General features: G+C 41.8%; 1 protein-coding gene across 1 annotated transcript in view; it reads right to left on the bottom strand.

The window, feature by feature from the left end:
* The window catches only part of NTSR1 (neurotensin receptor 1), a 106,340-nt gene extending 99,302 nt beyond the window's left edge, over positions 1-7,038 (bottom strand). The window contains exon 1 of the mRNA XM_069952995.1: positions 6,272-7,038. Coding sequence (XP_069809096.1) covers positions 6,272-6,961 — 690 coding nt within the window. The 5' untranslated portion in view covers positions 6,962-7,038. The remainder of the gene's footprint in view (positions 1-6,271) is intronic.
* Between the last annotated feature and the right edge of the window lie 5,032 nt (positions 7,039-12,070).

The raw sequence follows: 12,070 nt of genomic DNA, 5'->3' as shown, positions 1-12,070 counted from the left end.
CCATGTACAGAAATATATACACCTCACAGGTCTTCTCCATATACAGAGATATATACACCTCACAGGTCTCCTCCTCCATGTACAGAGATATATACACCTCATCGGTATCCTCCTACATGTACAGAGATATATATATACCTCACAGGTCTCCTCCTCCATGTACAGAGATATATACACCTCACAGGTCTCCTCCTCCATGTACAGAGATATATATACACCTCACAGGTCTCCTCCTCCATGTACAGAGATATATACACCTCACAGGTCTCCTCCTCCATATAGAGAGATATATACACCTCACAGGTCTCCTCCTCCATGTACAGAGATATATACACCTCACAGGTCTCCTCCTCCATGTACAGAGATATATACACCTCACAGGTCTCCTCCTCTATGTACAGAGATATATACACCTCACAGGTCTCCTCCTCCATGTACAGAAATATATACACCTCACAGGTCTTCTCCATATACAGAGATATATACCCTAACAGGTCTCCTCCTCCATGTACAGAGATATATACACCTCATCGGTATCCTCCTACATGTACAGAGATATATATATACCTCACAGGTCTCCTCCTCCATGTACAGAGATATATACACCTCACAGGTCTCCTCCTCCATGTACAGAGATATATACACCTCACAGGTCTCTCCATATACAGAGATATATACACCTCACAGGTCTCCTCCATGTACAGAGATATATACACCTCACAGGTCTCCTCCTCCATATACAGAGATATATACACCTCACAGGTCTCCTCCTCCATGTACAGAGATATATACACCTCACAGGTCTCTTCCTCCATGTACAGAGGTATATATACACCTCACAGGTCTCCTCCTCCATGTACAGAGATATACACCTCACAGGTCTCCTCCTCCATGTACAGAGATATATACACCTCATGTGTCACCTCCATGTACAAGGAACGTGGTAAATAAACTAGTAGTCATTATTTTATTAGCTTTGTATTAGTCATTCTTACACTTCCTGCCTATCGATGTACAGTACTATTAACCCCTTGTAGGGTGGATGTGTGGGATTTGGACCCTGACTCTTCGTCAGATGTAGTAATAGCTGACATGGTAACGTATTGACACGCTGACACTGTGATGTGTTGCCATGGGAAAAGAAAAACTAGTTATATAATCAGAAATATGAAGTGTCAAGAAATGATCTAAAGGAGAAGAGAGGATACTGAGGGAGACAGACAATGGTGCCGCTCAATGCATCTCATCTGTCTTTTGCCTATCTCATATCTATCTGTCTGCTTGTCGATCATCTATCTATCTATCTATCTCATATCTATCTATCTATTAAACAAGAAGTTATACAGCACTCTCAATGGCAATGAAAAAGCAAACACTGGTTTATTCCATATCATGAAAACTTTAAATCTTATCTATCAGCAGGTTAGAAGCATGTTGTCATGTCCCTATACTCAGGCTCGGACTGGCCCACAGAGGAGCAGGGGAATCCCCCAGTGGGCCCTACCCATTGGTGGGCCCCTGAGCAGAAGGTCTGCATCCCTGTTTAGCAGCTTCAGGATGACATATAATCCCCTAGTTAGTTCCATGGGACTTCACCTTTCGAGAAACTTAAGTGGACGGCTGTGCTGTTTGCATAGAGCAGGGATGGGGAAACTTCGACTCTCCAGGAGTTGCAAAACTACAACTCCCATCATACCTGGACAGCTCCTATACACTAGAATAGGGATGGGGATCCTTCGGCCTTCCAGCTGCTGCAAAACTGCAACTCCCATCATGCCTGGACAGCTCCTACACACTAGAACAGGGATGGGGAACCTTCAGCCTTCCAGCTGTTGCAAAACTACAACTCCCATCATGCCTGGACAGCCTTCAGCTGTCCAGGCATTATGGGAATTGTAGTTTTGCAACAGCTGAAAGGCCGAAGGTTCCCAATCCCTGGCATAGAGTGTCTGACCAGCTACTAAGAGTGAGCAAGCATTGCCGGTCATATACACAGCACTGTGCAAAGACGTTATAGTAAAGTAAAAAGTTTGGCACTGGGTATATCTGGTGTATGTAGGGTGGGCCCCTAGAATAAAATATTCCCTGATGGGCCCAAGGTACCCCAGTCCGACACTGCCTATACTGCACGGGGCACTGAGGATAAATGTCATTTTCTTACCTTGATCCTCAGCATCATTTCTTGGAGTATTTGTAGGTTATTTCATATGTCAACAAAGCGTTCTGGTGCACTGGGGGTGGGGTATCACCCTCAGGGCACCAATTCTGCTTTCCCATCCCTCCTAACTAAAAGCAGAGCCTCACCCAAATATTCATCAGGGAGGGCCGACTGGCCAGGGGTGGATCAGTGCACTATGGATAGCCCCACCCACCACTCACAGCTGATTCGGCCATCAATCTATGGTGTATGAGCCCCTCCGATCAACCACTGACAGATGATATCAGTGGTGAAAGAGGTTGGCCGTGATGGAAAATCACAGCTGACCCTTTGTTAAGAAAGAGACAAGCTGCAGCGAGAATGTTCTCTCTGAGGTTTATCCCTCCCCAACCCATAAAGAACATAGGAACGTTCAGTCATACCAAACATTTTTGTGTATGGGGAGGATTGGCAGCCGGAAAGTGACGTAACTGGCAGTCGATCGGTCGGACTTCAGTTATTGAAAGTGTATGGGAACCTAAAGGCTCCACATAAAGAGCTAAAACATTGCATCCTGTTAAGATTTTGTGATGTGGAATAAACAACCATTTGCCGTTATCATCATCATTGGGAGGGCTGCAGAATTTCTTGTTTGCTATAGAAAAAGGGGATCTACATCTGGTCTTGTGCTGGCACCTACTCACTTGCTGTGCACCGCTGTTATGGCTATCTAATCTCTATCTCTTTCTCTCTGTAATAGAGAGCATATATAACAGTTAAGAGTCTCAATATAAACTGTTAAAATCATTGTGCAATGCAGGATCCCAATATTAGAGATATGTCAGGGTGCAATAGTTCTAAAGTTCAAAAATATAACATCCTGCTTTATGCAGATAGCGTAACCAGCCGGTTACCGGACCAGGAATAGAAGCCCCGTGCAAAAAGCCCCCTTGAAAAAGGCCTTTATTTTACTTGTGAAGGCCGAAACGCGTTGTAATTAAAGTATTTGTTCTACTATATCCAGTGCGGTTGGTATATACCGTTAGTTAGTATACGGAGCTGACATATACCACCACATATATGCCACAATACTCCTGCGCTGGCCCAAGTTGCACGGGGCTTCTATTCCTGGTCCGGTAACCGGCTGGTTACGCTATCTGCATACCTTCTTCCCACCTTGGTGGTGATGCCCCGGAACAGCTGCGGAGTACAATCATTTATGCCTTCAATAGAGTTGTGCCTAACTTTGCACAACTCCCCCAGGTGAGTGGCCCCTTGTAGTCATCTACCACCATACATCTGGCCTCCACCTACTACACAAGGAAGCGCCCCCCCCCCTCTCTCCTTTCTTTCATCCTGCTTTATGGTCACCATGAAATGGTTTTCCTATTTCAAAGTATGTCTGCACACTCTTAATCGTATACAGGACACTTGTGACATGAAACAGATGCTGGCTGTCATCTCACTAAGAGCTTGGTCCCATTTATCTGGTGATCCGGCATAATTACCGCCTGATAGCGAACCAAAAAACAATGCATACCATACCAAGGGATGGCTATTGTAGACAGTCCATAGGTTTGGTGCTATGCCACATTTCAGCCTACAGGGCAATGGATAGGGACATCAGCTGCAACTTGTTGCATGCACTATTCCCATCTGGAACATGTGTGAACCCAGCCCTATATAAAGATATAATCACAGCCAACATATACACTGGCTAAGATTTGCTTAGAAAAACACGCCAGAATTCTACTACTAGTTGTGCCGATATGTGGAAATCATGGGGTGCACCAACTGTAGGCACAGTGTACATGGCGACACTATTGCATTTCTATAAAGTTCTACCTGTTTTATTATATCTTCCTTGTGCATTTTATTGGTGCCATTACAGGTGTAAACTGATAAATTTCCAATCTGCATTATTAATAACCACAGTGATTGATATAATGTACTTTGCAGAAGACAGGATTTACAATTAATGAACCAGAATTACTATATTACAGGGGTAGTAAAGGGGTCATTCCCCAAAGCCTCCACCATATAGTTTTGTGCCATAGGGATAAGCAGCTGCCATATACACAAGGGTGCCACTTATCTGTAGAATTGGGCAACATTAAATCCAACATCCTGATCCTTGTTTGCCCTAAGATGACTACAAAGTACAATAGGATAGGTCTATACATGTCAGATCTTGTTGGCAACAGTAGATTTATAGGGGGACACCAAAATATCACTGAGGCGCTTTGTATATTCCTTTGGTTTAGGCTTCCTCTGCATGTATACTCTTATGCTGATACAAGAATTGGGTAATACTAGGTCTATATCTCAATGTGGAAGTTAAAATAAAGTGTTGCAATACATGATATAGTAGTAGTAGTAATAAGTAGTAGCTTAGTACATTGTATCCGCAGAGGAAAATCTCCTCATCATCCTAGTTGCATTTAGGCAGGAAGATCAGTGTTTGTTGCAACATAATTTCCATCCACAGGATAGAAACACTATAAATTTATGTCATGTCCAATAATAATAAAATCTATCCTCACAACAGTGGCGATCAATAAGTCACAATGCACAGAGCAGGAATCTTTTCTATTCTGTTAGAGACGTCGCTGCTGCTAGAGGAATGCCATTAATCTCATGTAAATGAAAGCGCAACCACCAATATGGTTCAATAGAATCTCTTATTAGCCAGTTAGGAGTGTTTAGGGAATTGTGTCTAGTTCTATCAAGGATGTTACACCATTCTACAACTTGTGCGGAGCCAGGGGTTCAGAACACTTCTAAATATCAAGGATTCTTAGTTTAGGATTATTGGGTCCATAATTTGACCAATACAGATGACAGAGTCTTCAATATCATTGGCATTAAGTAGTACTCCAAAGTTAGGTGAACTACATAGAACTCTACGATGGATAATTCTTATCTGGGACCCAACAATTGATTGAGCATTTTCGACTCTATAGTAGATTATGGCAAATATTCACTAATTGACTTTTGCTTGGATAATATGAAAAGAATTCCATCTAAACGTAATACATGGATGGGTGTTGAAAATATTAGTTATGTAGACAGAAATGGCATAGATAGATAGATAGATAGATAGATAGATAGATAGATAGATAGGAGAGAAATATAGACTGTAGTATATAGATATGAGATAGATTTGAGATAGATAGATAGATAGATAGATAGATAGATAGATAGATAGATAGGAGAGATAGTTGAGTTAGACAAGATGGACATAGGTTTTTGCAGTGATTTATACACTAGTTTGAGATGTATAGATATTAATATAGAATGTAGGTAAGGTTAGATAAATATCTAGCAAAACTTGACATGGATGGATGGCTGGATGGATAGATTAACCTGATATGAATTGACAGACTTGACATGGATAGATAAATAAATACGTTGACATGGATAGCCTGATATGCACACATAAACTTGACATGGATGGATAGATAGATTTGTGATAGAAAGACATGACATATCAGATAGATTAGACAGAGAAACTTGATATTGGCAGGTGGGCAGACTTTAGGGATAGGAAGACTTATGTGGATAGATGTAGATGAATAGATAGACATGGATGGATAGATATAGATAGACATAGGGACTTCGGTAGACAGACGTGGATAAAGACTTGGATAGAGAGACTTAGATAGACTTGAACAGATGAATAGATAGACTTGAATAGATGGATAGACTTGGATAGACATAGATAGACTTAGAGTTAAATGAATAGACTTAGATGGTTAGACTTAGATGGTTAGATAGTCATAGATAGATAAACAGACTTGGATAGATAAATAAAAAGACATAGATAGATAGATAGTAAGATAGATTTGAATAGACATAGATAGGCTTAGATAGATGGGCGTGACATTGATAGATAAGATAGAGAGAGAACTGACATTTGACAGTAGTAAGACAGGTAGACTTTAGAGATAGGAAGACTTCACCTGGCTAGATGTGTAAACTTAAGAGACACAGATTGAACATGTCAGAAATTATCTTCATCATCAGGTGGACATGTGATATAATACATGCACTAGGACATGTAACTGTGAGCAGTCTCTCTAGGCAGCAGTCTAGGGACCACATCTAATGGAGGAGACTATCACCTGCACTCACCTGGATGACAGTCTTGAATGAAGACATTTCCACAATCCTGGTGCAGATGAGGTTGTCTGGGTCCTCTACCCCTAAGCCATAGATCTCCCCCATAGTGAATATCATGGGGGTGGCCAACAGAAGAGATGCCAGCCAGATGAAAGAAATTAGCTTCTTAGTCCTGCTCCTGGACATGATACTTTTGGCTTTGAAGGGGTGGCACATGGCCATGTACCTCTCCACACTGAGGCTGGCAATGTTCAGGGCAGTAGCATAGGTGCAGGCGTCTCTGAGGAAGTAGTAGCCTTTGCACACTGTGTTGCCAAAAGCCCAGGGGTGGTGGACCCAGATGAAGTTGTACAGCTCAATGGGCATGCTGAGCAGCAGTATGAGGAGGTCAGAGAGTGCCAGGCTGGCCAGGTGGTAGTGCACAGTGCTCTGCAGGTTTTGCAGGGACTTCTTCCTTACCAGAGTGTAGGCTGTGATAGTGTTACCGGTGCAGCCGACTACAAACAGGAACAGGTATATGATGGTCACCAGGATCTTGGAGAAGATGTCTGTGTTCACATCCAGGTCGCCCTCAGCCATGATATGCTGGGTGCTGATGTTGGTGATGTTCAAGTCCAATGTGGTGGGCATCACAGAGTCCTGAGCCTGGAGAGACTGCATCCCATCCACTACAGGGACCTGGAGAGTTGCGTTAAAGTGCATGGTGCCTGGATGGAGCAGGTGTGACTCCCTGACTGTTCCCTGACTGCTTAGGTGTTGAAAGATCCAGATAGGTCTGGACCGGATCCTTCACAAGGGATGACCATCTGCAGGCAGGAGAATCTTAACTGGAGATGACCACCAGCAGGCAGGAGAAGCTTCACTAGGAATGACCACTAGTAAGCAGGAGAACCTTCACTAGGAATGACCACTAGTAAGCAGGAGAATCTTCAGTAGGAATGACCACTAGTAAGCATGAAAAGCTTCACTAGGAATGACCACCAGCAGGAAGTAGAACCTTCACTAGAAATGACCACTAGTAAGCAGGAGAAGCTTCACTAGGAATGACCACCAGCAGGCAGGAGAACCTTCACTAGGAATGACCACCAGCAGGCAGGAGAACCTTCACTAGGAATGACCACCAGCAGGCACGAGAACCTTCACTAGGAATGACCACTAGTAAGCAGGAGAATCTTCACTAGGAATGACCACTAGTAAGCAGGAGAATCTTCACTAGGAATGACCACTAGTAAGCAGGAGAATCTTCACTAGGAATGACCACTAGTAAGCAGGAGAATCTTCAGTAGGAATGACCACTAGTAAGCAGGAGAATCTTCACTAGGAATGACCACTAGTAAGCAGGAGAATCTTCACTAGGAATGACCACTAGTAAGCAGGAGAATCTTCACTAGGAATGACCACTAGTAAGCAGGAGAATCTTCAGTAGGAATGACCACTAAAAAGCAGAAGAACCTTCACTAGGAATGACCACCAGCATGCAGGAGAACCTTAAGTAGGCTTGACCATCAGCAGGCAGGCAGCTTCACAGGGGCTGACCGTCAGCAAGCAGGGTAGACTGTTCTCATCCACTTCCAGATATGTGGGGACCATCAGGCAGGACTTGGTGTGAGCAGCCCCTGACTGTTCTCTTCTCCTCTGTCCCTCCCTAGCTCCATAGCCGTCTTGTTAATCTCTTCATTCACAGAACCTGCCCCTCTCAGCCCCCTCAGCAGTCTCTGCTCCCTCCCCTCTCTGAGCTGTCTCTTCCCCGGTGCTCCCTCTCTATGTGCTGCTGCTGCTGCTCCGCCGTCCTCCTCCTCCTCTCTGTCTGCTCTCTTCTTTCCCTCCTTCTCTCACACTTTACCTCTCTGGTCAGTTTCTCATTCACTATCTATACTTCAGCTCAGAGGCTGGAATACAAAGCAGGTAAGATGTGGTGATAGAGTGTTACTGGTGCTGGGAGACTGGGACTGTAACTACCAGTACTTGTAGAGGGATGTATAAAGAGGGGATGAGATAGATAGATAGATAGATAGATAGATAGATAGATAGATAGATAGATAGATAGATAGATAGGAGATAGATAGATAGATAGATAGATAGATAGATAGATAGATAGATAGATAGATAGGAGATAGATAGATAGATGCTAGGAGATAGATAGATAGATAGATAGATAGATAGATAGATAGATAGATAGATAGATAGATAGGTAGATAGATAGATAGATAGATAGATAGATAGATAGATAGATAGATAGATAGATAGATAGATAGAGTGTTACTGGTGCTGGGAGACTGGGACTGTAACTACCAGTACTTGTAGAGGGATGTATAAAGAGGGGATGAGATAGATAGATAGATAGATAGATAGATAGATAGATAGATAGATGGATGGATGCTAGGAGATGGATAGATAGATAGATAGATAGATAGATAGATAGATAGGAGATAGATAGATAGATAGATAGATAGATAGATAGATAGATAGGAGATAGATATATATATAGATAGATAGATAGATAGATAGATAGGAGATAGATAGATAGATAGATAGATAGATAGATAGATAGATGATAGATAGATAGATAGATAGAGTGTTTCCCCGAAAATAAGACATTGTTTTATATTAATTTTGCTCCCAAAGATGTGCTATGTCTTATTTTCCGGTTATGTCTTATTTTTCCATGAAGAATTCACACTTATTGTTGAACAAGAAAAAAACCCGAACATTTATTTTATTTAGATATATATTATAGTACAGTGGTACCTTGGTTTAAGAGTAACTTGGTTTAACAGCATTTTGGTTTAAGAGCTCACAGTTTTTCAAAATTGTGACTTAGTTTAAGAGCATTGCTTTGGTTTAAGAGCTCCCTGTACTGGGTGGGAGGGGGAGTGGGGGAGGGGCATGGTCTGCATAGCGGGGTCTACAGTCCTGTACTCTGACCCAGGAAGTCTCCCTCACCTTCCAAATCATAGCAGATTCACTTCAGGCTGGGGCTTACATCAGGGGACAGGACTGTGGAGGTAATCTCTTCATAGCTGTAACCCTTCTCTCCCCGGACAGAGAGCACTGCATGTATGTGCCCACATCTTCCCTCCTCATCCCTTCATGCTCCCTGCAGTCTCTGTCAGCCCTTGTGTTTCCCATCCTCTCCATTACTGTACAGTAACTTATAATATCACAGATTCTGCCGTTTCTGAATGTTTGTTTCATCTGTTCTACATGTTATTCAGAATAAAAAATCATTATTTTGGGGTGTGGAACCAATTGCCTGCATTTCTATGATTTTTTTTATGGGAAAATTTGCTTTGGTTTAAGAGATGATTTGGATTACAAGCACGGACCCGGAATGAATTATGCTCATAACCCAAGGCACCACTGTAGTTATCATCACAAACCCGCATAAACTGACGACCCCACCCCCCTCCCTATAGCGGCATGGTGGTGGCGGGGGTCTTACTTTCGGGGGATACCTTATTGTCTTATTTTCGGGGAAACAGGATAGATAGATAGATAGATAGATAGATAGATAGATAGATAGATAGATAGATAGAAAATAGATAGCTACTGATATTGAATGATAGATTAAGATACATGAGAGAATAATCGATAATCATAGATAGATAGATAGATAGATAGATAGTAAGATAGATAGATAGATAGATAGATAGATAGATAGATAGTAAGATAGATAGATAGTAAGATAGATAGATAGGAGATAGATAGATAGATAGATAGATAGATAGATAGGAGATAGATAGATAGGAGATAGATAGATAGATAGATAGATAGATAGATAGATAGATAGTAAGATAGATAGATAGATAGGAGATAGATAGATAGATAGATAGATAGATAGATAGTAAATAGATAGATAGGAGATAGATAGATAGATAAATAGATAGGAGATAGATAGATAGATGATAGATAGATAGATAGATAGATAGATAGATAGATAGATAGATAGATAGATGATAGATAGATAGATAGATAGATAGATAGATAGATAGATAGATAGATTTTGGATAGAATTGAGACAGATAGATAATTTATGATAGATATGAGAGAGACCTAGGCAGAGACTGAATGATATTTGATTGAAGGCTAAATATGAAGATGGATTGATACATAAGAGAATGATGGATACCTAGGGATATAGATGGACAGATATTAGATACGAGAGATACTACATGTATAGACAGAAACACAGGAATGAAAGAAAGAAAGAATGTAAAAGTTCTATATTTGTATCAATATTCAGTCTCATATTTGCCTATAGGATGCATAGATAATATTATATGGATGGATAGGGAGATCTTTCCTGCTGCCTGTGGAGTTCAGGGTCACTCCCAGTACTGTTATAGGAAGTATATATATAATTATCTTGCGACATCGGGTGTTCTTACTTTCTGTATTACACAAGATTACAAAACATAATAAAAATACTCAACACAAACACTCAAAATATTTTTATTTTTTATTTTTTCCTACATTGTGTCCCATGCTATTATCAGATTCAGCACACATCACCAGTGCGGTGCCCCGTATCACATACTGATGTAGCTGAACGTGACATTTTCAGTAGCAGCTGATGTATTAAATGTCATGTTTGCTGCATCTAGAATGGAGGATCAGTGGCCCTGTTCACACATGTTGGAGTTGACACAGATTTCATTGTAGATTTTAACAATCTGCAAGCTATGCATTTGAATAGGGTTTCCTCAACCCTGCTTGGGTATAATGGAAGATTTCTAAAGATAAAGCAGAAGCAAAGCAGCACATCCAAATAGCTTTAGAAGTGGGTGCAGGCAGAATCAAGACTAGACTTTATCCAGTAAAAAAAAGGGGACATTATCAATGTTTCAACTAGGGGTATCACTAGGCATAAATGTCCACTTAAAGGCTATCCCCGAAAGTTTAAACAGCTTAGGGGAATAAAAACACATAGCAACTCACCTGTCGCCCACTTTCCAGCAGCTCCCTTTTGCGGTGGCGACTGCATGAGTTCTGTGCTCTCATCTTCCAGCACAGTCAGCATGGTACAGAGACACTGCCTGTGCTAGATGTGCCCTGGAGCCCCTCTGTCATTTATCTGTGCGCCATTAAGATGCACACACGCAGATAATTGATAGAGGCTGCAGGGACATCCGGAGCAGGCAGTGTCTCTGCACCACACTGCGTGCGCCGGAAAATGAGAGAGGAGAACGCCCACAGCTGCTGCTGCTGAGAAGAGCTGCAGGAGAGTGGGTGACAGGTGAGTTGCTGTTTTTTTTGTTGTTTTTTTTTTTTTTTGGGGGGGGGGGGGGTAATTAGTATAAAGGGCAGTATTGGGAGGGAAAGGCTAGTATATGGGGCACTATTGGGGGCATAACTACTATATGGGGCACTACTAGGGGAATAGCTAGTAAATAGGGCTGCACTGGGAGAATTTAGCTACTATAATGTGTGCTATTGGGGGGATTAAAAACTACATGGGGAACTATTGGAACTAACTACTATAAGAAGCACAATTGGGAGAATTAACTGGTATATTGCACAGTATTGGGAGAAATTACCTACTATATGGGGAACTATTGGGGGGCTAACTACTATATGGGGCACTATTGAGGAATTACCTACTATTTGGCACACTATTATAGGATTTCCTACTGCATGGGTAAATACTAGGGAAACTACTGTGTGGAGGCACTATTAGGGATAACTACTGTGAGGGTCACTATTAGGGATAACTACTGTATGGGGGCACTATTATGGGGTAACTTCTGCATGGGGCATTATTAAGGGAACTAATATTGCATGGGCTACATAAGGTAATATTATTACCATTTG

Source organism: Dendropsophus ebraccatus, chromosome 14 (genome assembly GCF_027789765.1).
Source record: "Dendropsophus ebraccatus isolate aDenEbr1 chromosome 14, aDenEbr1.pat, whole genome shotgun sequence".
Classification (NCBI taxonomy): domain Eukaryota; kingdom Metazoa; phylum Chordata; class Amphibia; order Anura; family Hylidae; genus Dendropsophus; species Dendropsophus ebraccatus.
This window is presented reverse-complemented; position numbering and strand designations above follow the sequence as displayed.